The 27,242-nt window shown below is 43.3% G+C and overlaps 1 protein-coding gene across 1 annotated transcript; it reads right to left on the minus strand.

Moving 5' to 3' along the window:
- Window positions 1-27,195, minus strand: prtga (protogenin homolog a (Gallus gallus); the record flags this gene model as incomplete). The annotated part of the gene is made up of 19 exons (XM_079997117.1): window positions 1-382; window positions 535-642; window positions 755-893; window positions 1,164-1,287; window positions 1,486-1,653; window positions 2,135-2,305; window positions 2,634-2,761; window positions 3,652-3,838; window positions 4,008-4,103; window positions 9,921-10,109; window positions 11,356-11,661; window positions 11,984-12,148; window positions 13,809-14,056; window positions 14,592-14,751; window positions 14,851-15,147; window positions 15,468-15,601; window positions 15,833-15,977; window positions 25,300-25,602; window positions 27,129-27,195. The coding sequence occupies 19 exons, from the start codon at window positions 27,193-27,195 to the stop codon at window positions 74-76; spliced, it is 3,444 nt and encodes a 1,147-aa protein (XP_079853243.1). The 3' UTR covers window positions 1-73.
- Window positions 27,196-27,242: the final 47 nt, after the last annotated feature.

The following is a 27,242-nucleotide window of genomic DNA, read 5'->3' on the forward strand; positions in this document are numbered from 1 at the left end:
CTTAGAGAGAAAGTGCAGACTGGGAAGCATTTTTGGGCTTCACAGTGATGGTAGCCCATCTCAGTGGAATCCCCTAACTCCATCGCACATCCACCCGGGCCCCGTGTCCCCGCTCCAGAGACGGGCCGCTTTCCTCGGCCCCCACAGACGTCGGGCGGCTGCTCGGCCCAGAGGAAAGGTTCGTCAACTCCGCCTCGTCGTGCGAGTAGCGCCCGGAGTCGCCCGTCTCGTGGCTGCCCTCGCTGTTGGACGAGCCCTCCATGTCCACAGAGGAGCCCAGCAGGGCGCCGGGCTGGTTCGGGGACGCCGGCAACTCCTCTTCGTAGCACAACACTGTGATGCCCGGCTGGTACGAGCGGCTGCCGTGCCTCTGCTTCTGCACCTGGGATACGGCAAGTCAGTCCGCGGTGTTATCTTACTATCGCATTATTACACAGATATAGATAATAATAGGTGGTGGCAAAATGATGCGACTGTACTTCCCAAAGCGACTACTCATCAGAAATGCTCAATCAATTCTGATCTTACCTGCACTGCCTCAACATGGTTCTTCTTCTCCCGGTTGAAGAAAAAACATTTATTTTTCTTTTCCGTGCTGGGCTGCACAGGTCCAAGGCTATTGATGATCAGATTTGTTCCACCCTTGAAAAATGAACAAAGTATTAGCTTCATAATACATAGTACCCGGTGCCAAATGCACTTATTTTTGGCTGAAGCTGATGGCAGCTCCCGTAGGTGTTTCAGGGTTTAGCACCTTGGCATCAATGAAGTGTTCCCCGCTCATCATGGGCACCGTTATATCAGCGTTCTGGGGCTGAGGCTCGGAGCCCAGATGACCTGCCGCCGGGGACGTGCTTGCTCTCTCCCTGTACGCCTTCGCTGCCAGCAATTTCCTGGGAAGGGAAAGAGAAAAACATTCATGAAGATCATATTCAACCTTTATAACATCTTTTGACTCTGTGACTCTAATGTGTCCCGCTCTTATCTGAGGCTTTGCAAACCACGGCTGTGATGCTACTACTTATTGCAAGCCTCTTAAATGGCACGATTTAAAGTTATGTAATCTAGGCAGAGCAGAACATTTCTGCCAAAAAGCGTGTTTAGTCCTTTAAATAGCTCACATTACTAATGTCCCAGTACATTACTTATGGTTAGGTAATTACCTGTTTTTGCCTCTGCACACAATGATGAAGGCGCAGATGATGATGCAGATAAGTGCGATGCAGACCCCGACGATGATCCCCGTCATGGACCTTTGATCCAGTTGGTAGAATCCATCTGAAAAGACTGCGAGGAAATAAGCCCAAATTTCAGATCAAATCCTGAATTAACACCGGTAAAAATGAGTATATAAACAAGCTTCTGTGATGAGAAGAGTTGCACCACATAGATCGAACTGATGGAAGCCAAATGGGTGGTGTGGTGGCGTTAATCCTAAATATAAGATAAAAAACCACAAAGTGATGCCTTCAGCGCATCTCTAACCTGTGTTGTGTGGGGAACCGTGCGGGTGCTTTGAAGTCTGATCCGCCTCCACCGCCAGCTCCACCGTGTGGGAAAAGGGGCCATCTCCCATCTGGTTGGAGGCAGAAACCTTCACCAGGTAAACCTGCCCCGGCTGCAGGTTTTCCAGCAGCGCCATTGTGATGCTCCCTGTCAGAGAAATGTCCATTTTGCTCAGCATCTTTCATCATTGTTTTTTTTTTTTATTGAGGTATTCACATAAGAACGATACATCACCAGGAGCATAGAGGACTAAAGTTGTGGACTGCTGATGATGTTTTGCGTAATTTCCATTACATTTGAAAAGGGAAAGACCTTGAATGCTTGAGAATGATTGCTCAAGAGTGCAACGCATTAGTACATATGGTGGGAATTTAAACACTTTTACTGCAGACAAAATGTAGTGTTAAGCCTGATGTTGACCAATAGGGTGTTGAATAGAATAAATTACAAATAAGCAATAGATTGAATATAATGGAACATGATTATGGATTATGAAATCTAATGTCTAGTCACTTTATCTCATATGTTGGCAAGGGGGAAGAGATTGTAAGCCGGACTCTCCATACACCAGTATAACAGGCAGCGCTCCACTCTTTCCTTACAACTATCCTCGGCTCCTTCCCCTCACCTTCTCGTTGAAGCACCTGCCATTCACCGGCGATCCAGGCCTTCCTAGAAGCGTACAGGATTGTGTAGTGTGTCACAGCAATGTTTGGCACCTCTGGTAGTTTCCATGACACCAGTGCTGTGTCCTCTTCAATAAGAGTCACTTTCACATTGGACGGCGGTGTCATAGGTGCTGGGAACGGAGAACCAGAAAAAACATAAAAAATGACAATTTAACCAAACCAGACATCTTAACCAGCTTAACCTGAAGCAAGCCAAATATTGAGCACCCACAGAAAAAAAAATCAGAAATGTATTACTTAAGTGACTTTTTCAGGGTTTCTTGGTAAGTAATATCAACATTAGATTAAATTATGTAATATCATCAGCCTTCACTGCATGGAAGAATAAGTGACACTATAAAAAAAGTACAATTATGAACCATTTTGTAGAGTTATGTAAGAAAATAAATCATCTCACCTACACTATTTGTGAGTAATTTGATGTGAGGTTGTGCTCACCTTCAGGTAAAGTACTCTGGTACACCACAGGGCTCCAGGGGCTGGAGAGCTGATCGATGTGCAGACGAATGGCAAACTCATATCTGGTGTTGGGCTCCAGGTCCTGAACCAGGAGCTGCTGCTCATTCCTGCGGGGAAAGCGGGATACACAAACTGTCATGGCAGCAGCCAATCAGGAGATGGAGCTGGAGAGCCGTACTCCCACACAAGCGGGAACTACAGTAAACGTCCATCATGCGGGGGACTCCTGTCTGTTTTTGGGAGGAACTATATTGTTGGAGAAACATTTTGGCGGATATAGTCACTACTCCCAACTTCTCCATGATGTGGAAATAGGTTTGTGTGATATGGCCAAAATCTTCTGTCCCGATTTAGGTCCTTTCTTATCTCGATAATGATTTATATATCGCGATATAGCACCTTTTCTGTATATTCAATTAATAAATAGTTTATATAAAAAAAGAAAAAACACATGGTAGCCTCTTTGTGACATGGCGCAGCACGGGAAGGGGCTTGTCGGGGCTCTCATAATCACAGGAGAGGCAAAATAAGCGACATACACTGTATATCAAAATCTGAATTATTTGCAAAATTGAAGATGTAAACTGTAACTAAAAACAAACTAAAACCATCGGCAATCAAAAGCTGCTCTGGTTCAGCTCGGACGTCACCCTCACCTTATGTGGTGCGGTGGCAGACGGGCAAATGCTGTAATAATCCATCCAATGAGTAATTTCCCAAAGCGCCACGTTCCTCCACATTATTTGTTTACGATCGCTCCCAAGTGCAGATAACGTAAAACAACGCGACATAAAATATTGCCGTAAAGCAGTTCTGCGGCTGATTTGCGCCATAGCGATAGAAACGGTATCAAAAATATACATACGATACTAGTCATTTCTCTATCGTCTTACGGTGTATATCGTCATAGTGCCCAGCTCTATGCGTTAATAAAGAAATGAGAATGGAAATCCGACACAATGCGGCGAAAAGGGAAAGGTTTGTTTGAGACTCTTACGTCTGCAGGTACAGCACCAGCGAGGCGTTCTGCAGGCCCACCGGGTTGCAGCGGATGGTGTAGTTGACGTCGTTGCTGGAGGAGAAGGCGGGTCGGCCCCAGTAGAGGAACACGGCCGTGGAGCTGTTGGTTTTTGCGTAGACGTGGTGCGGAGGCGGCGGAGGGGGAACCAGACGATCCCGCACAGCTAACAAAAAATAAATAAAAAATGGAAGAGAGAGGGGTATTCTAGTTTGTTGTTCCCTCAACCGTACTGATTCTATATTTAAATGGAATGACGCAAAGTCTCATACAAGTGCACATTCAGTGTGAATTCATATGCATGTTTTTGAGAGTAAAAAAAAAAAAAGACCTACAGACACATCCGGGGGTGCTGATAGTCTGGTCCGCTTGGTAACCATCCCCCATGAAGTTGTATGCCAGGAGCTTCACATGGTACTTCTTCCGTGGGTCTACGATGAGAAAGGCAGAACATATTTAATGTCTTAAGGGTCACAATTCTCATCGTGTCTCTTATGCTGGGCTCTGCTGGGGGGGAAACAGGCTCGACAAGTTAATCCAAAAGGCTCCAAATTCACTACAGGTTACTCCAGAAAGATATCAAAGGTTAAACTGCAGTTTATCTATGTATGTATGCATCTGTCCTATCTATCTGTCTCTGTCTGTCTGTCTGTCTGTCTGTCTGTCTGTCTGTCTGTCTGTCTGTCTGTCTGTCTGTCTGTCTGTCTTTCAACTCTCTGGCTACTATGACCCATAACAGCAGGAAAGACTAGTTTGGATGATGGTATGTATATGTATGTGACAAATAACCTCTTGAATCTTGAATCATGAATCTTGGTCCTTCAAATATTAAATGTGAGTAAGCTCTGTGATTGTGAGGGTTTGAGTTTGAAAGTGAACGACAAAACAGGTGAAAAAACAAAATCTCAGACACAGCGGCAGATGAGATCGGTGTGGTCAATCCCTGAATCCGTTGGTCAGTTTCTGCCCCTCGGGGTGGGGTGGACGCACTGTGGGTGACCTACATGATCCATCATCCTGCCACCCTGTCTTTAAAGAATACGTAGGGCGGCCTTCTTCTCTGCCCCGGTCAGGGCTGCCGACCAGTGGTCAGTGTATTCAGCTCCACCACATGAGGATTGGGGACAATGCACTGGGAACCACAACCGTTCATCAACCTCTGCTAACATCTGTGACCCCAAAGACACGTTGATGAACAAAAGTAACTTGAACAATGTTCCTTTTTACTTCTAGGGGGGGAAATGCCATACAATTTTAAATTAAATGGTGTACACAAAACTAGTTTTTCAAGAATCAATCAAGAAAAGAGAGTAGCACTGATCAGTGGGATCTGTGTGTTGGGTCAATTTCAATTAAAGGCCCATAAAAACTTGAAACTAGAGAAAAAATACAATCCCGAAGGACAGAGAAAATAATGTTAAATATTATGGCATTGTTTCGCATTTATAAGCAGCTATAGTTATATTGATACTTAAGGTTAAGAAAAATACAGTTATGATTTGGAGAGTGTATAGATATTGGTATGAACTTCCAACTACCTCCATATTATTTTAGATCAGGATTCATTTCAATCCATTATTTTCCCGAGTTCGTTTAAACTAAATTAAAAAATTGCATTAGCATTACAATTCAAGCGTCAGACTTAGATGGAAATCTAATTAATCGGTCTTTAAAATACTAATCAATTATAACAACATCTCCTTATGTGTTTGTGCTTTCCGGCTCTTGCATTTTGCACGACTAAGCATAACGTCACCATAAATCATCTTGATGCTACTGCAGAACTATCTGAGCTAAAAAACACAACCACTTGCCTAATGTGAATCAGATATTGATCAAAGGGTCTTGGGGCCATGCGGGAGACACTGGGAGGTAGGGACATGGCCAGGGGCGGTAACATAGAAATTTAAGAGGGGTGGAGTTTGGTTGGGACCCCCCAGCCCTGAGGAGTTTCGGTGAAGCCGGCAGGGCCAGCGGGTCAGGCCGAGATAAAACTCTTAAAGAATCTCAGGTCACGGATGTGGAATACGAGATGAGCCTCGGTTTTGTCCCCCGTACACTGGGCCCAAACGGCAAAGGATAACACAAAACTATTGGACATCTGAGAGAATACTACGAACATTTAGAGCCAGCTATCTTTATTATATAAGTTACTTAGGAATTAAGCAGTGGGGGAAGACAAAGGAAACTTTAATATGGCCAATTCAATGTAGGACCTAGCATTTTTTGTCTTTATTTTATAGATTGTACACTTAAATTTAAATGAATACAACCAAATTGATTTTTGATTTCTTACGATTTATATATATCATATATCATATATACATTCAAGTATATTCTGGCCAGTCCCAGTAAAACTCCAGCGTCCACCTCTAAAGAAGGGTCCCACAGTATGCACCCTTTACCCAGCCCCAAAATACAATAGGCCTGTGGTAATTACGCAGGAGAGGGGTAGGACAGGGGCGAGGAGAGGGGGGAAGTTGTGACATCTGGGCCACGACCTTTGACATGGAATCCGGGCAAGCTAAATCCTGCAAAAGGCAGGGTTATAGGGTTTTGTGTCATGGGGGAGGGGGAGGAAATGAGTGGAAAAACAGGGAAACACAGAGAGCCAAAGTAAAATGCCACTTAATAGGTGTGTGCCAATTAAAAAACAGTCGGCTCAATATGTCAACACAATATCTTAGACACGGTAAAAGAACAGACAGCCGCCACGCTCGTACGCGTGCCAATTCAGTAGTCATAAAAAAAAAAAAAAAAATGGAAAAAACAACACATATGTCAACAGATTATTGCTATGCATTCCTTGTATTAACAGGTAACAATAAATTGTGCTTAAAAAAAACAACGTTATTTACTTAACTAAAGACTATTACACAATTCCAGTTATCGATTAGAGACATTAACGATGTGGTAAACAAACAATAAACAATATACAATAACTATATTGTGTGAATCGAACTCTCTTAATGCAATAGTGAAATAGAAAGCACAGATACTGCAATATAATCAGGGAAAACTCAATATATCATTAATACAATTCACATACTTAGTTGGCTCAATCTTTGCTTGAGGGGATGGGTTTTTATCTGCATCATCCTAAAGAGAAGCAGCACTGTCTTGTCTTTTCAGAGCTACGCCTCGCCTGACTTCGGTCCCATAAATTATGTGACTTTGTATTAAAGGGACATTTTTAAGCTGTTTGTGGTCATCTGACTTTTACAGCTGACATGCAGCTCCCGCTGGCCTCTGAGGCTTTGTTCTGTCTGTGAAAGGTCCCCCCAGGCCGCTCCGCCATGCTGGAGGAGAGGCCGTAAATGTCAATTCCCACACTGACCGACACACCGGCATCTATCGTCTCTCACCTATCCCCCTCACACACACACACACACACACACACACACACACACACACACACACACACACACACACACACACACACACACACACACACACACACACACACACACACACACACACACACGCACACGCGCACGCACACACACACACACACACACAAATCTCTGCAGTGTGCTCTTACCCAGTGTTTAATAAGAGGAAAACAAACGGCAACCAGAAAATAAATCTACACTTTCTGTACCTAAAGTTCAGGCGCCAACTGCTACGAAAGGCATTTTAACCCCGACCGCGCTGCTGTATTCTTTGGAGGTGATAAGAACACACATAACACGGAAAGGTCACAGTATTTCAACGCCAAGTCATTCAAACACATGACCGAGGCCCCTCAACCACATTCCACTCTTTCAGCAAAACTTTCAATCATGTGTACAGTTGTACGTGATGATTGGACGGCCAGCTGGGAACGCGTCTTTTCATGTGTTTACACCAGAGACGATTGAGGTTTAAGGATTAAGCTACTTTTCCATAGTTTTGTTGGTTTGAATGACCTTTCTGATTTACAAGGTTATAACTAGATAGATAGATTATAAATCCATTTGAGTCTCGACCAATGCCTGGACCTGAGGCCTGGTTATCTGGAAATAAGTTAAGGAGGATAAGAAGTACGATAAAGGCAAATCCTATAATGTTTAAAAAAAAAAAGTCCTGCTAATGAGGCCTTGCCCACACTTATGTGGGTCACCGCGTTTTTTGGCCTCCCTCCTCCCGTCCACACCAAAACGTGCTGTGTTGCTGTTGTGTTCGCCGCTCAGCCCATCAATGCGCATGCTCCTTATGTTCTTCTGTGGTGTTTGACATAAAGTTTTATAATCACCTACTGACCTTGCATGCTTTTGCGAGCGCTTTAAATCATCTTCAGAAATACCCATATATATGTGGACGAGGCCTGAATTAAAGTGACTTTTTGCTGACTGTGACACAGATTTATAGCTAAATTATTAACTAATAGTTTAAAAAGTTATTTCAAATAAAGATCAATTGTTTGTGGGAACAACCTAGATTACCTAACATTTATCACTAGAGGTTCAACAGACAGCAACTGTTTTAAAGACTCATCCAACACCTCCCAAGATTTCAATTACCTCTAATTATGGAAATCAGTTTAATCAGTAATTTAATAATTCAATAAAAAAAAAAAGTGCATCTTGCAAGCGTAATAACAAAACACATAACTACAAAGCTCAACTCTCATCTGGAACATATGTCACACAGGTAAAAGCTGAGAGCTGTTTTCGTCTGCCTCCACATTTGACCTCATAAACAGGATTTCACTTTCTTCCGGGTGTCGCTCCGCATGGGAGGTCACAGCTTTCACCTCGCTCTGCTCTGTGATGTCACCGACACTATTTCATGAAAAAAGGTGTCAGAACTGCAAAACTGTTAACTGAAAAGAATGCCTCACTGTGCTGCTGGCCTCGTGCTCGCGTGGTATGAGGGTGAATTGACGTTTGTCTTTTTTTCAAATAAACCATCTTTGTGGGTCCTGAAAGACAAACACTAGGAGAGTCTTTGATGTCAGGGGTCCCCCCCCTGCCCCCCCAGCAAAGAAATTCTCAAAACAGCCATAAAACACAAAGTAAATATCACTCCATAATAACACCTCTACCCTCGTAAATTAAAGAGGAAAAAATGGAAGACAATTCCGTTTCTTCACATGGGCAGAATTTCCATTGATACTATTTTCTTATTCAACCGTGTTCAGTTGCAAGTGTACAAGCAAAAGCTGAGCATTCCAATATCTCCTTTGGTGAATTTATTTTCTGAGTGACCAAATTCTCTCCAAATGGTGCAGATATGACAAAACCGCCAAACACTACTGTACGTACGTTCATATGATCTTTGCACAAGCGGAAGATAAGAGAAACTATGTAGAACACGGATGCTACAAAACCTGTCCAAATCTCTCAAATACATGTGGTTTCTCCTCAGTGTTTGTCTTCAGAATGCCCAGAATGGATGGCAACGGCTACAGTGGCGATGTCAGTCACAAAGCAGCGGCGGTAGTGACAGAGCCCCCCCGAAACCACGGAAATAAACGCGGCCGCAGATTCAGGCGTCCCCTCACTCCTCGTACTGTGTAATCCCTTTCTACCGCCAGGCTTCCTGATTTACAAGTCAGCTGTCGACCACCTGGCCGACCTCCTCTGACCACAGATGGTCAGTTGTCCAACTCCGCTGGTCTGGGACTCCCCTCCACTCTCTAACAGGGACTGCGTGGCCGACCCAAAGGCCAAGAAGTCGATCTATGCCCAACACCATCTCGCAGCTGTTGGGGCTGAAATCCACACATTGGGATCCCACACAAAAGGTTGCGGGGGTAAGGGAAGGTGGGGGTGGGGGTGTCACCCTCTCTCCTCCACGCCTAATGAACCGCCGCATACCACACCAAAAGCCAGAGACGATTAATCACTCAAATGCTTGGCTGTCAATCGCTGCTTGTTTGTCATCTGTTTATCCAGAAAATATCATGTCTTCATTGATCATGACCTGGAGTTTGTTTTTCAAAATCGAAATATGAACAGTCCGCGGTGTTATCAATAAATTGGGAGGGAATCGCTGCATAATCTGTGACGACGGTGGAAGCTGAACACAGACAGTTTCTTATCATTTTTATACTTTTTTAGACCAATTCTAAAAAACAAAAACAAAACACAAGCAAGAAATAATGACAAAAGGTAGGTTAACAACCAACTACAGCATCTGTGGCTGTGGTCAACTCAGCTGGCGAAGTAGAACTGTTGATACAAAAATGTTAAACCGTTCCGTAAACCGTAAACCGTAATAGGCTGTATTTTAAAACAGTTTCCGTTCATATCGAAACAACTCACCCAGCCCGCCGATGACGTATCTATGATCCGAGGCCCGCAGCTGAATCGGGTCGCTCTCCGGCTGCGTCTCCTCGTGGTAGAACAGCTTGTGACCCTGGACGCGGACGGAGTTTCCTGGCGCGAGCCGCCAGCTCACCGTAATGGTGGTGCAGTTTAGTGGTTCCAGGTGCAGCTCCGGAGCCAGAGGTACTGTAGGGAGACGGGGTTGAAATGATTCACATTCCAGGTGTTTGCTATTTGAAAAAAATACAAACTTTACATTTTCATTATTTAGCGATCTGTAAGATCAGATCAGATGGGCTTTGTGAAAACTTTTTTTTTAAATTATTTACATTTAGCAACCTAGGCAAATGAGTACATAAAATGTAGAAAATGAATAACAACAACTGTGTGTTTAATATCATTTTGTAGAGTTAAAACTCTGAAGCATTTCATGCAATTAAAGATAAATCAGATTCTTGCTGGCCGACTTTCTCAGATGGACACAACAGGCCCCTTGTGGAACTTCCTCTTAAATCACAGATTAGTGCGACTCCCACTTAGACCATCTCCAGCAAACCACGAGGATCAAGCGCTCTAGAAAGGACCACAGTCCACACCGCAGGCTTTTAGTTTTACTGCAGGGATGAGGCTCCACAGCAGAACTGGAGTCAGGGGGCAAAAGGGATGACAAGACAAACAATCTGCCCCCCCCCCCTCCGTGCTCAGGCCTCAGAAGTCACTCTAAACAGCCCCATTCTCCTTTCCAGCCAGAGGCCTTGGTCCCTCTCTCTTTATGACCCATGACTGAAACCATTCCAATGTTACTGACAGTGCAGGCCAAAGGTCACAGAGTAACAAACGCAGTGCCTTAACAAGACCATTAGAGACAGCTCTTCTCTTGGGCTCCTCTCTCTCTCAATTTGATATTATTATTATTATTATTATTATTATCGTTAATAATATTATTATTATGGTTTCCATGCGTTATTACATTGTGCCACGTTGTGCAGCAACAGCGTGTGTATCAGCTAATGTGTAATTTAGAAAAGCTCACCCATCTGTGTTTCAGTGATTGATTTTGTGGGAATAATAACATGAATCTTGTGCTGTGCAGAGCAAACCTATCTCCTTAATGTGACCCGCAATGCAGCCTAATCACATCAAACACACAAACACTGACGTAACCCAGTGTTTACACATTGTGTTGTAACTTTGCAGTTTCTTTATTACTTTGCATGCAAATTCTCAAAGCAGGAAGAGACATTCTTCCCGCGAGAGATACAACACAACACAGACCTGACCGCATCTACTTCACACCCTAATGGCTACGTCATGACGCCCTCGGAAATAATTCGTTGAAGCCTATTAATATAGGCTAATATTAACGGCACCGTTCTGAGTAAAGGCTTGAATTTCCGTGAAATGGAACTCGAGATACTGTTGAACATTCTACCTTTTGCGCTGGAGGCCTTGGGAGTGCGGTGGGAGGTCCAGGCGGACTGCTCCCCCCACCCGATCCCCGTGGCCGCCGCGATGCGCAGCAGGTATATGGTGTCCGGCAGCAGGTTTTCCAGGAGGTGCTGCTTCACGTCGCCCCGCAGCTCGAGCTGGCTGACGGGCTGCTCGCTGCTGGTGCGGTAGGACAGGCGGTAGGCCGTGACCCGGCCGCGGCTCAGCTTGTCCGGCAGAGGCTGCCACGACACCTGGATGTCCGAGGGGCTGCGGCTCGTGAGGCTGAGCTCTGGGGCCCGCAGCGGAACTGCGGATGTAAAACGGGAGGGAGGATAAGTTGTGGCCAACTCCCATCGTCGAGAATCTATGATCTGTTTTGGCTTTTAGACAAACAACGATTTGATGTAACAAAATCGCCCACACCCGATTCACTGTCCCCCTAAATACACAGCACATCTCATACACTGCAGTAAAACTCCCCGGCAACAATACTCACAAAGCTTCCATTAGTGGACAAACTGAAGATCAATACAATTAGAGCGTCCCGTCTATATATCCACATGAATCTCTTGCTTTCTTCCAGATTCATTTTGGAGCTTTATTTTCCCTGTATGGAAAGCATGCCTCACCGTCCTCAAACGTTCGCTGGAACACGTGGTCCGACATGCGGCTGGCCCCCATGGGCATGTAGGCCACGATGTAGAAGGTGTAGTTCCGAGCCGCCTCCAAGTCGTCGATAATATACCGAGTTGTATCGTTACCAATTACAACCTGATACTCCTCGTTGTTCAGGCCTAGCAAAACAAGAAATGAAAACAATTGAACTGAAGGTTTAGTTGAACATTAGGTCCAGTTTAGTTCTTTTTTTGTTCTTTTTCTGTAACTATAAATTCATTAAAGTTTGATTTCAACATAAACATTCATCCATCATTGAAGTGAATGAGATATGTATTGAATATTGAACCCTCATTAAACTTGGATTAATTTGTTTTTGACGCCCTGCACAATTTGTACAAAGACTTATTACAGACATGCTTCTTTTTGTCAAGAAGGAAAAAAAAGTTGAAGAACCATATTTTGAAAACACTGCACACATGGTGAAAGATTTTTAGAGTTTTTCATCATTGGTCCTAAAGGTATACACGGACCGACAAAATGACTTTTATTCCAAACAAATCAAGTCCTGGGGAAGCCTAACAAACATGGGAAGGGAAAAGTCTATTATTCTGTACAAGTCAACCAAATCCAACTGGTTGAGGTTTTTGGGCTGAAAGCCACATTTCTGAACACTTTCTCCCATTTCTCAATTGACATTTCTTCATAATTAGAGGACATACGGAAAAACGCACAAAAGACCTACTTGTAACCTTGGCACAAAGCGCTGGGCTGAATTTTGACCTGGTAAACAAGGTCCTTGAGGACCAACACCAAAAAAAAACGAACTTATCCACAGCCTGAATGCTGCGGTAAACCTCCATCCAAAGTTGAACAAAGCCGCTCTCCCTGTCAAATATACACTGTCCCACAGCCTCCGTGGAGTGTACACGTATTAGCACACTCCATCACACAGGATAATTAGTTCCTCCTTTCAGTGGAGCTTCCATTTAGTTTTCGAGCGTCTCTGTCTCTGACCTCAGGTGCAGAATGCACTGTCTGAGACTGCACTGTCAATGGAAAGCCATTCTCCAGGAATGGAAGCAGAGGGAAGGCGTCACCACCTTTTAATCAAGTGCACCCGCTCCTTGACAGAGAGGCAGTTATTCAAGAAAAAAAAACAAAAAACTGCATTTGTTAAAACGTTTTTTTTTTTTTTTTTTTTACTTCATCCCTACATAATCCAGCAGGTGTCCCTTTTGCTGCCTCACATCCGTACATTTCAGTACTCCTATGGCGCCCAATGGCATTATCATGTATTATGTCGCTTGAATGCGGAGGCAGAAAATTTGTGTGAAACGTTTGTTTGAATGTGACACTTGCTGTCGACAACAAAGGTTCCCAAGAAAGCTGTAAAGGCCTTTTTTTTCCCTCATACACTAGACCACTTGTGTTTTCATGAATAGTTTTCCCCACAGCATGCATTTTTTTTTAACCGAGCAAAGAGCAACCTGCTTCTTAAAAGTCACTCCATGGGGCTTAAGTCTGTGGAGGACCGTTCCTGTGCTCGGAGAAAGTCGTTATTTTTATTCCTCTTCGGTGGAGTAATCATTTTTTTTCCCCTTGACCTCTGCCTGCCAACGGACTATTGGCACCAGATGGTCAATCTCCCACATTCCACTTTTGAGGAAAGGAGGAAGTAAGAGCATTTCAAGGTTCTTAACTACTGGCTCCTGGGGCTATGAAGTCCATTAACATAAAATGTTTAATTGAATGATTATTTCCTGACACTCATCGCGGTGTGACACATGGAAGGCTGCAGTGAAAAACGGCCGCTTCGTGCCCCGCTGTACCACTCACCCTCCGCCTTCATGTAGTGCACGGAGTAAGCGATCACTTTGTTGGAGTTGTAGAGCGGCCGCTCCCAGGCCAGCAGGATGGCCGAGCTGGACACGGTGTCGGCCTGGACGTTCCTCGGAGCGCTGGGCCGGTCCTCCGACATCACCACAATGAGCCGAGCCATGGACAGCACGGAGCCCTGCTCGTTCTCCGCTTGGCACTGATAGATGGCATCATCTTCAGGGATTATCTGGTTGATGACCAGTTTGCTTTGGACCGCACACACACACACACACACACACACACGCACGCAGGCGCGCACACACACACACACACACACACACACACACACACACACACACACACACACACACACACACACACACACACGCACACACACACACACACACACACACACACGCACACACGCACACGCGCACACACACACAACACACAATGGGTGGACAGACAGATGGATTAGTCTCGAGGCCCTTTTGGGTCGTTTAGCTTTGTCATTGCCGTTACCGAGCAAGGTTGAAAGGCGAGCAGGGATAAAATTAGAAGGAAGTCAACTACAAAGCTATTTCCACCGTCGTTAATTATTTATCTTCGTCTGCACTGAAGAGACAGGCTAATTAATATTTGATTATAATTATAGTCAATAAAAACAAATACAGGTGATTACAGTAGTAAGTACCCCTGATCTTTAACGGAGAAACCATTTGGCTTGTGCTCAAAGGACTCATTGCTGAGTAGGATAAGTGAGCGAGGAGAATAATAAGTGATGCTCAGAACCGAGGATACCTGTTGTACATCTTGATGCGGCCGTTGGAGTGCACTCTCTCTCCGTTCTTCAGCCAGGTGATGCGGGGCGCGGGAACGCCCTCGGCTTGGCAGACAAAGCGGGCGGTGCCGGCGCGTGGACGGGTGAGGCTTTCTGGCCACTCCACCAGAGAAGGTGGCGCTAGAGAAAATGAATCGCAAAATGAGTCTCTCAACCCAGTGAAAACGACTCATTCCTCCCACCTAAATTATGCGTATAGGGCCAAACTAGCGTCTCTACCCAGCACAGTGACGTTGGCCGAAGCGATGGTGTAGTTGCGTGTGCCAGGGGTGGTGGCTCTACACATGTAGACTCCTCTGTGCTGGGGCTTGATGTCTGTAATGATGAGGTTGCCGTTTCCCAGCACTTTGGTGTTGTAAACATCAATTGACTTTCCGTCTGCTCGGCTCCAAGAAAGGAGGGGGCGGGGATTCCCTGTGGCCATGCACTCCAGGATGGCATTCTGGTGCAGGGCCACGGTGATGTTCTGCGGGCCGGCAATGATGCGTGGCCTTTGAGGGAGCCGAGGTCTGAGGGCTGCAGTGGAAGACGAAAGGAAGATATATTTGGTATTTAGAAATTAATGTGAAAAAAGTAACTGTGCACAAATAATTCAGTTCCCGACTCAAAAGGACCTAATCACCCACTAGGTTTGGTTCAACCACCACTGACAAACGCAGCTGCTAAATGACTAAATGTGAATGTAAATATAAAAATTGTAAACCATTTAAGTATCAAAACAATTTAGAAAGTCAACAACTAGAAAGCCATGCAGATTGTTGCCATAGAATTTAGGAGAAAGGGTTTCAGCTCAACCCCATTTTGACACGCTTGAAACAGACAGCTAGGTCACACACCAGGGGTGACTGTGAGGATGGCCTCTGTGCTCCGGCGGCGACTGGCAATGTTGGTGGCCGTGCAGCGGTAATTCCCAGCATCCGCCTGCTGCACCCCATAGATCTGTAGAACACCACTGGGCAGCACTGTGATTCTGAAACACACGCCCCAAAAAAAATCATAAACTTAACAAAGTTTCTGAGAAAAAGGGAAAGGGTCAAGGGAAATACCTCAACAGTAATAGCAGAAAAGCAGCCCGTGATTCAATAGTATTTATATTTTGTTGAGATTAGACTGTGTTGTCAAGGTGCAACATTACGTTTGGAATTATTTACACTGTCTAATGGAAGACATTAGCTGAAAATTGAATTAGCCGAATGCATACCTTTCAGTGGAAAGTGGTAATGTGACGCGATTGAACTCCCATGTGATGATTGGGGGAGGGTTTGCAATGACTTTACAGGCCAACCTGGCAACTGAGCCTTCTGTCACCACTATAGACGTTGGTTGGATTGCAAAGGAAGAGATACCTGAGAAACGAAAATGAAAGTTGGTTAAGCATTTTATTAAGCACCTCTTTTCTGGCAAATTTACTAGATGCTTTGCATCCCTACCCAAACTTTTTTAAACTTGGCTCACCTTTCTTCCGTATTCATTTGTCATTATTTGTGTCATAAACTAAAGTGACCAACAAATAGTCACAATTAACACACATGCAATTATGTTCCCTAGATAATATACTATATATAAGATGGGAAGACAAAATCATGTAATTCCAGTAAAAAATCTTTTGACATTTGTACTTTGATGACATTTGTCGATAAAGCAAATAAAATCAATTCCTTGCTTACCAACACCAAGCTGAGGCCTAACTTATACCTAATACATCTTTCTGTAGGGCTTATAGCCAAGGACACATCAATATATTATTCCTACTGTCATAAGAGTTATATATGACAAAATATAACATCTCACACAAAATATGTTTCAGTATAAAAGAAAACAACCATTGTTGATAAATTCACCCAGCACAACCAGAGGGTATAAGATGACAAACATGACAAATAACACTACTATTTAAGAGGGTGGGAATTACCTGACAAGCCCACACCTAACAAGACTGTACCGCAAACTGCACGACCTAAATGACAACAATCCATGGATGAAAATGCTTCTTTTAAGCTGATGGTATATCTACAGTATAAACTCAATTCCTGATATATTTCTTTTTTTTTTTTTTTTTTTTTTTTTTTTAAATCAAGCAGTCAAAGCTACAAAGTTATTTTTGGAAAGAATTGATGTGGACCAGCACTGTCCTCCTACTAGATATAAGGATGCTTGTGGAGTGGCTGATGCAGACTGCTTGTCAGCCAGGCATTTTCAGTAGTCCCATAGTATTGGCAAATACCCTAGAGTGACACAAACAATTTGTAATGGTGCACTTATAAAAATTACCCAAAGCATCGGTTAAAACAAAATAAAAGATTTTAAAACTTAAAATAAGATTTATTCTATTTTAGTTATACTTATTTACTAAATGTGTAATAAAAATTGATCCCCCTTGGTCGTAAAATTCGTAAAAGCTATTAGGGTCATTCGGTGCTGTACCATCCCCCGTCACTTTGAAAGAGACTACAGGGGCTTCAAGTCAATAACTGGTTAAAGAAACTGTTTTGTTTCTGTTCTTGATAGCGTGAATATAAGATACCCCAAATTTAAATTTTGTGATAAATAAGCTATGAATAAATTGGGGGTCCAAAGAAGCCTACAAACGCCAGAGAAAGTTTTCTGGAGAACCATAAAAAAATACAGTTAACATATAGAAAACTTAGTTCTATGAAATCAAAAAGAAACTACTCAATATGCATTGTTTTCTGTTCGGCCCCATCTCCTCTTAAAAGTAGGCAAACACGCAGAATCAATCGCTCTTTGACCTCAGCGCTCATCCGAAGTGGCTTCTAATGAAAGAAGTCATGACCACACACTAACGTAAGAGCAGGCCATGAGGAGGGGAGTGCTAAGATGAAACCGTGTTGCAATATATTCAAGGTGCAAAAAAACATAAAACCCTAAAAGTAAGCATGCTTAGATCTTCTTGGTCAATGTTGATAAAAGCAGCGAGTTTAACAAGGTGAGGGGCTGAGAGCATGTAAACGACTGGGACAATTTAAAAAAAGAATGATTAAGAAATATATTGCCCTTACAATTTAAAGGGTTATTATCTCAAACAACTATGGAGGGAAAATCTCAAGTAAAACATCATCCACTTCCAAATGTGATTCCATAGACTGAATCAGCTGCTTCAATCGGTCAACCTCTAGTTCCCTAATTTCTTATTCTGTAAGATCAGATGAAAGTATGGCAATAGGTGTCAGCTCTAAAAGACAGCCTGGTACCTCCCCCTCCCCATCGCCACAACACAGCACACGCTGATGGAGTCGTGATGGATGGCTGCATGTAAACGGTGCTGCCAGGTGTCGTGGCGCTAAACAGCAGGAGCTCCAACAGCCAAGATGAACTGTGGGAAAAATCCCCAGCGCCCTCTCTGCAAACTGGCAGGTAGAGAGCACAGTGACTTCAAGGAGATTCTCCTGAATGCAGCCATGCTCATCTGGGGGGGGGGGGGGGGGCGGGGGGATACTTCACTTTTCCAACAGACAAAGAAGAAATGATTGGTTCATTCACTGAGGCAGAAAAAGTAGTCTTCCAAAGTTTTCACTATTATTCTGATACAGCTATTACAGTACGGCTTGAGATAGTTTACTGATACTTTAGCTTAATGCTGTTTAACGACAGGACTAGGACAGGACATTTTTAATTGACTTATTTTGAGTGATTAGGCCTCCCAGCAGAACTTTGAGGAACTGGGGGGGCTTGACCCTGATACCGTCGCCACAACAACTCTAGAACATTAATTAACTTTAATTAATGTGCTGAAGTAATAAAACTAGAAGGCTGTACTGAAGCCCCCTTGTCCCATTGCCCCTCTGCTCAAATGATATTGGATTCACAAACGGTGAGATCATCATTGATTATGGATAAACTGATAAGACTAGGCTGAAAATGTAAGACTGCTAAGGTTTGTTAGGCGTCTGCGAGAGCACTGGAAACAGGGATATGACCTTCTGCTTGAAGCGTTAATGTTTTCTCTTATGTACATTTAATAATAATTTTAAGGGGGAAGCTTTGAGATGTGTACAATCAATTCTCCTTATTTAGTCGTTTAAATTCGATATCATCATATTATCACCCATAATGTTTAATGTTCCTTTAAAAGACAATTTATCTTACTTGTTTTCTACCAAAAAAGTATTTGAAGTGTTAAAAAGTGGAAGCTGGATTAGATCAGATGTTTACCGGGGTATTTTTTTGTCTAATCAGGGGCAAATACCTCAACCCTTACTTTCCCAATGAACACAAAAAGAGGTTCCGACCATCTGCCCCTCCCAGCAGCCTCCACGCTCACCTTTGACCTCTACAAATCCTGGCCAGCACACAGCTCAGGCTTATTCCTGCATGACCACCCCTGAACTGTGCTGCAGCTTAGGGCTCTGCTTCCAAGAAAATTGCCAATAAATCACTCAGAATCTTCTTCTTAACACAATATGAAACTATACCGTCTTAACACAACATATAAATGAAACTAAACTGCCTTCATACAACATATAGAAACTATACCGCCTTAACACAACATATACCACCTCAACACAACATATAAATGAAACTAAACTGCCTTAACATAACATATACCGCCTTAATACAACATATAGATGAAAATATATCAAACTTAACTCAACATTTCCCCCCTTTAACACAAAATATAGATGAAACTATACCGCCTTAATGCAACATGAAACCATACCACCTTAACACAACATATACAGTAAATTAAACTATACTGCCTAAACACAACATGAAACTATACCGCTTTAGACTCAAGACAACATATAAATGTAACTATACCACCTTAAATGCAACCTACAAAAGTCTCCATCTTATTGGCTTGACTACGAATTTCACATCAACTGATGCTTGCCACTACACATAAGCAATGAAAATGATTGTTTACATGTGCCAGTCAGCTGCAACAATATCAGGGTCCTAATTAAATACTCAAATAAAACTGTCAATTAATATGTTTTATATTGCATAGCTCAGTTATTCCTGCTCCCGCCCATCAATGTATTCTCTGCCCACATGTTGGCAAGCTGAAGACCAGAGTTCAAATTAAGCTGTGCATTTCTGTACAGCCAATCTGTTAATTCTACAATGGACATCGGTAATAATGGGATGTTTCTTCCACAGTTTGTCTGAATTAGAAGAGCACAAAAGAAAAAACAGTCTCAACTTCTTTTGGATTTACTATTTCTACGTAAATCTAACTGTGCGGACTAAGCGGCACCAGAGCAGCAACAGATTGGCTCGCTGATACCAGCAGCTAGGGTCAGTAACGGGGTCATGCCTAAATAAAGGTCCCTTGAACATTTTTGGAATTAGTTCAGCAATCTTTCCTCTAGTTGCACTAGCCAGTACCTCACTTTTTATGTTGAATTTTGAAGAATATGAGCCACATTAAGTCAGCGTACCGCCCTGTAACTAACCTGGACGCTGTCTGTCGGGTCACTAAGCTTAAGTTGGCTCAATTGAAACAACACAAGAATGTTTAACACACAAAACATTAATATTATTCACAGAGACCGGCGGTGGGTGCTTGACTCATATAACAAAGCACATTCTCATGTCACACATCCTAGACTCTTCAACCTTTATACTGTCAGTCAACTGGCTACAGTGAATAGTAAAGTTTCTCTTTCCACTCCTGAGTCGTGTCCGTAGTCAAACTCCTGAAGACCATCTCAGTTGTAATTGGGCAAAGGGTCGCACACAGGCCAGCTGGCATTCACATCAGCATCATAACTACAGTCACCCCGGTGGTGTTCGGTTGCCATGCTTCCCATAGCTCAGCATCCAGTGTTATTCTTTGCGAGATTATTTCGTGGGACTAAATTGCGGGATCGAGCCATTACAATGCTGAATAACCCGACCCAAGGTCAGTTAGGTCTCGAAGGAGACCTGGAAGGTTCTCTCTCAAAATCAAGAGGAAGAATGCAAATGTAAAACTCTCCACAAATCAATCACAGGCAGACCGGCAGCCCTACAAGCCCCTCCACACATTCTGCGGGCTACTCGAGTGGCCAGTGGCCTGGCAAAACAAAGAACAATTCCCATGAGCAGCGTGACCCTTTTGCAGCGCTGGCCGGTGGGGGAGTGAGGTTAGGAGTGCACTCCTCCCTTCCTCCAATACCTTATCATCCCCAAAAAGTTTTCCAATCATTCAGCACCAACCCGTCCACTCACCAGAGACAGTGCTTTCATTGTCTATGATCTCTATCAGAGTTAAGGGTTAAAAAACAGTTTTTCTGCCGGGGATGTATGATCTACGTTTCAATAACAATAACCCTCACACGTCATATCATTTCAGTAGCCGTTAAAATTCAAAGTGTTCTTTAAACATAACATTCCGATGAAAAGGTACCGATAAGAACAATTTGAATAAAAAAAACCCTCCCGAAAAAACGGATGATGATCGGGACGGTGAGATCATTTGATGAACTTTGAGGAATGCCCAGCACTATTCTCAGCGAGATTTACGTTCCGTTCTCTGTCCCAGGGATAACAATCTATTGAACAGTTTAAAGAAACCTTTGACCTCGGGGAACCTCTGTTCCAGGAAACCATGGTAACCTTTTGTGTCCGGCAGAAGAAAACAACATCCAAGGCTTATTTCACTTAAGGGTTTTTCATTCATTCTCACCCGTCTCTTACTGTGCCAAGTTTGCTCTTGTCTTATTACAGCTCCTAGTCGAGTCGAGCCATCGCGAGTCAAGCGCATTCCTTAGCAACTGAAATGAACACTTTGTTCGTCTGAATCTTCTCAATTCATAGCTGCTTACTGGGCTCCCGCTTTGATTTTCTTTTCAGTTTATACTGTTATCACCAAAGTGAATTTGTTTGTTACTGAGTGGATTTGTACTCTGTATACTGTATACTGCGTACAGTCAAATGATCAGTTTTCATAATATCCAAGGAAACAATTGAAAAATATAGGGTTGAGCCAATACTGGTGTCCGATATTGGTCAAAAGCCAGGCTAAACTAGGGCATCGGTATATGAGAATATTCACACAAAAAAAAACAACTCATTCCAATAGCGAATCAACCATGGCAGATTTATTTTCCGCTTTTTTGACAGTCGGTGTATCGGTGAGGGTGTCATTGTCATGTCATTCATTATGTAATTATGACCCCAAACAAACAGCCTAAACTTAAAATAATCAGTCAGGGTAAGAATTTGGAATCCTCTCCACAATTATTGAAATCTGCATTCCCAATATGTAATCCCGTGAAAGTACGAAGTGCTGTTTCAAATTTTCTGAATTTGAGAATATTTGTAGTGACTTTTAAAACTTTTAAAAGAATAAACCGTGTACTGAAAAGAGAAATCAACCACCGTCAGCAAATTTGATCAAAATGCTGAACAGAAAGTGTGTCAAAGTCACGGCAGAGACAATAATTAAAAGGGAAACGTATGCTTATGATGACACAAAAACCAATCGAGGCGTTAAAAAAAACAGGTGTACATTGATGGAGAAGTGAAGACAAATGCATGGCCTCGCCGTTCCGATTTAGCGACTTTTTTTTGTCCTTAAAATCGTTGTGTCAGAGCCCTAAAGGGAGTCAACTCAGGTGACAATCTCTCAAGAGTTCCATCAATCTGTGTCCTATTGACAGAAGTCAGGTGACGATGCCCGGGTGTCACATGCTTATTCAACAGAGGCGAATCCCCATTGTGCCTTGGCAGCCCAATGTTTGGAGGAACCCTCCACGTTTGTTCAGGAAGCAGATAGAAAAATACACCACTTCAGAAGAGGAGGAGTCGCCCTTAAAACCAAGAAGGAACCTCGTAAAAAGTAGAATTTCAACACTTCACATATGGAACATTCTATTACTTATACCATATAATCTCAATATTAACTTGCCGGCATGGCCGAATGGTTCCTGGTTTCTGGGGCCACAGTTGTAATACAATCGTAATCTGCCTACAAACAAAATTCTCTATGGTGGTGAGTCACACAAAGGCTACTGCGTCACAACCTGGACTGTAGCCACGGCAAATGGAGCCAAGCCTCAGTGGCGGTTCAAGCTGAGAGATGAAGAGGTGTCAAACGTGCCCGCGCCCTAATGGGGCGCTCTATCACAGCCGTCAAATTCATCTCCTCGGTCAGAATTAGCTGCTCGGTAATATTTACCGGCTCAGTCTGCTCCGCCCCCTCCCCTCCACCCACCTGTGTCCTCTGCCTCTTCAGTTCAAAGGGGGATTCAAGCTCCCATATTTAACATTATGCCAATCTAACGTTTGCTCCAACCAATGCGTTAGTGATGCGTTGGTTTGATTTCAAACCTAAATGTTATATATATTATAATAATAAAACCATTATTTCATGGTGAGTTTTGGGCAAAGATACGCACAATGAATACAATGATATGATGTTAAATTCCTAAATTCCTTGCGATAATTAGGTGGTTAATACAAAACCAAATGTCCTGGGGAGCAAGGAAGGGTCAAACTGGAGAGCAACACCACACATATTAAAAAAAGAACATTTTTTGTGAAGACTCAACATCCTGCATTTTAGATGAAGCTAAACATCTATCTCCTCTTTGACGTTTTACCATTCACATATTTCGATTTGTCGAGGTGAATGGGCCCAGCTGTTGTGCCCACCGCTATCTGGACAAACGCCTCCAAAGATATCCTTTTCTTCGCAGGGCACTCAGGGGCAAAGGGGACAAAAAAAAAGGGTCAGAGTGAAAAGCTTTTCATTCTTTTAGTGGGGAAGGGAAGCAGAAAGCCATTGTACTGTCCATGCTACACTCACAAGACCTGCAATAAAGTTAGGCCATTTAGCACTCAGAGCAAGGCTGTAGTACTAGGAAACGGCAATTCACATGTATATGTGTGTTTGTGTGCCTGCACGAGTGAGTGAATGTGAGAGAGAGGGAGAGCGAGAGAGAGAGCGAGCGAGAGAGAGAGGGGGGGGGGGGGGACGGACGGACTGCCGGTGCTATTTTCAACAACCCCCACAGCTACCTCTGTTTCTTTCAACTGTGCATTTCTCAGGTATGTGCAAATTTTATGATCTCCAGATAGACCTTCAAGCAGGTCTAAGTACCACTTTAAAACAAACCAGTAAACTCTACTGGCCACCTTTATTACCTCTAAAGTTAAAACTAGAAGGCAGGCAGGCGCAACTAACCCCAGGCAATCAATTCATAAAACTAGACACACTTATAGCGTTCAATAAATATCCGAATGAATACCTGGACCACAGCAGCAATAGATTACAGCCTTGCAAATCCATAAGTGCTTTGTACGTTTCATTTCATTATCCAAACAATAAAATGAAATGCCATTTTGGTCAATGTCTGTCAGCGAAATCAACTTTTCAAATTTCACACCCTCTGAACTATGTTGCACTGCACACACCCAACCTGACATAGTCAGCTTCAAAAAGTGAAATAAGCCCGAGCTATCGTGCTCCGAGAAACCTATACAGTATTCTGGAATTTAACAACGTAAAAAAGGTACACATTTAATCAAATCGAATCTATATCTAATATAATCTATATTAAGTAAAATGGGATTGTATCTCTGTAACATAAGATAAGATGATATAAAATAGATAAATCATTATTAATCCCTGAGGGGAAATTCAGGAATTATTTTTCATATTTCGTATTTCTTTTGTACTAATAGTAAAATTCAAATTCATGCAAATTCTTCATGTACATTCTGGTCTTTTGACATATACCCGTCAGGACTGCACGAGACAGGGGGAGAGCACTATAAATTCCCAAGACAGTCCCCCAGTATGCAAAAAACAAAAAAAGGAATATGTCCGATTTGACAAGAAAACAAAACGGGGAGAGTAACTATATCAAACCATACGTCGCTTGATTAAGTGCAAAATGTCCCATTCCAGGCAAAATGTAAAAAAACAAACAAAAAAAAAAAGGCCAATTTGCCCTGGAGATAGGAATGCGGTGGAGGACGGAACGGGGCTGATATGTGTCTTGTGCAAAAGTGGCACAGCAAGAAGCGCGGCCTGGGGGAGGTTGGGTGACACCCGGGAAAAAGTCCCCAAAAGACTTGCCTGTCACTTTTTTTTTTTTTTTTTTTTTTTTTATCTTTCCCCCGAGAAGAATGGGCCAACTCACACACACCACTGGAGGAAAAAGCATTCCAAAAGGACAATCCCGGTGATCAGGGAGCAATAACATGAAAGCCCGGGCCAGTGAATAGGGGTCATCTGCTTCTTAGCGTTGGATAACTGGTCGCCCGGCCAGCTCCTAACCTTTCAAACCTGCTGCTCCCTCATTACCACATCAATGGCCGCGCTCTCCCTCCAAATAGTATCTTTTGGAGCTCTAACTTTGAAGACTTTATCCCCCCCCCCGACCCAACTGCAACTACGAAACCCCTTGAATGGCTCATTTCCCTCATCTTTTAGGTGAATTAGAGATTTTAAAATGTCCAAAATGATGCCAGGGACCCATCGCTGGTGAGGAAGGGGTGTGATTCCTTCAGACAGTTTGAAATTGATGTGCGGCACTCCTTGTCCACACAAACACATAAACATGCAATGCTTTGTGCTTTTAAATCCTTTTTTTTTTTATCCCAACTACAAGTAAAACAAGAGTAAACAACAACAACAACAACAACACAACAACAAGTCCTGTGTCACTGCTCCATATTGCTGCTTTGCCCACATGATTCCAGTGCGATACTCACTTGCGATTGTGAGACGGGCTTTCTGGCTCAGAATTGCTCCATACTTGTTCTGAGCGAGGCACTGGTAAAACCCCTCGTCTGATTTGTCTCCTCTTCTGCTCTCCACCTCCGAAATATAAAGGGACCCGTTGGCGAGGAGGTAGACTCGCTCGCTCTCCGCTAGCTGGGCCCCGTTCTTGATCCACCCGATGCCGATGGGCGCCTCTCCGTGGGCCTGGCAGTCCATGATGACGGCATCCTTCCGCAGCGCGGTGGTGTCGTGAGGCTCCTTGATAAAAAACAACTCGCTGAAACAAAAAACACCTGTGGAAAGAGAAGAGGGGGAGAGGGATGAATTTCAGTAAAAAAAATTATAATAATAAAAAAGTCAAGGTTTTGCATACGTCAGACTTATGGACTGTTCACTTGGATGAACAGGCCCACAAAGCCATTGCTGTGGCCCAATAAGTATTCAAAAAGTAAGTCCACGAAAAAGCAGCTCGGGAAATCTGGTTTTTTTTTTTGGGGGGGGGGGTGGGTGAAACTCCACTCCCTTGCATCAATTTATTAAAAAGAAATGGTACACGGCACCGTATGATTTGAATCCAGTGAGTCGGTGAAGTCAAGTTTCAATGTAAATGCAAAATCAGACGTCACCTGTTGTACAATATCATTTGTGGAGTTTCTTAAAATTCTTCTCCTCTTGTGGGATGTTGGTCGACATGCATGTCACTTAGAATGTGAAGTAGCTGTGTTATGATGAATGCACGGCCGACCTCCAAGACTGAAATGATTATGCTCATTGTGGCTTAGAGTCCATGTTCAACAGATATGCCAAACTTGAATTGAGATAAACAGACGAAATATACATCTTCTTTGACAGCGACTACACATAGCCTGGCTCAGTTCCCACTGTGTTCACAAAGAATTCAGTCTGCCCCCGAAAGCAGATGTTAGGATAATACTATAGGTGTCAGCATCGCCTAGAAACCATCATTAATGAAAAGATATAGTAAATTTAAAAAAAGACCCTCACAGCAACCCTCCTATTTCTGTGCAATAACCGTAACCATGAGGGTATGTGTGAATGTAATAAAATGATCTTTTTTGGTCTCTGACTTGTAGCCCCCCATTCTACCGCATCCTCTCCCCCTCCATTCGAGCCGTGATCTAGGAAACGCACGTATAACGTTTCACAAACGCACAATCCCTCGATTCCGCTGGAACAACTTTATGACGCAATGCTCATTTAACAGCCCGCAAAGTTGAACTTTAATAAGACAGGAGGGGTTACTGGGGTCGAATGGGCATCTTATCTGCCGGGATCACCATAAGCACCCGCGTGAGGCATGTGGTGAAAGCACATTTTGGGAAGGGAGTTAAAGGTTAAATAACCAAATTGCCTCATATCACTGATTTTTGGGGTCTCGAGAAGCGATCAGAAGGCACATGTTCTGTTACGTCACAGGATCAATTATGAAAAGAATAACTTCAAGTGTTGTCAACTTGAAATTGAGGAATGAAGATTCACATTTTAAGTTGATAGAATCTAAAAAAACATATACAGATATATAGTTGTACGAATTAAAGCTTTTTTTTTTTTAATTGACCCAATGACTCCAATCCTTTTGTTTTCCAGTGTTTGTTTGACTGGAGGCGTATTACAAATACGAGACACAACATGCGACGAAGAAGAAGTTGATGTGGAAGAACACCGAGGTAACTCCACACGTTTGCGGGGGAGAACGTCCCGGTTCTCCCGGCAGTGACTCCCACCGGCAGCGTGGGGCACGTCGGGGTCATTTCAGTCCGAATTTGCCGCGAGCCGAGCGAAAGGTGAGTGGACTCACCTGAGATCGGAAGGAAGACGAGAAGGAACAGCAAACGCTGGTATAGCTTCCTTTTGACCGACGCCATTTAGGTGAGTAGAGCTTGCATGCTAGGCGCTCCCAGCTCTCCCGGTT

This window comes from Zeus faber (genome assembly GCF_960531495.2).
Source record: "Zeus faber genome assembly, chromosome: 3".
Classification (NCBI taxonomy): domain Eukaryota; kingdom Metazoa; phylum Chordata; class Actinopteri; order Zeiformes; family Zeidae; genus Zeus; species Zeus faber.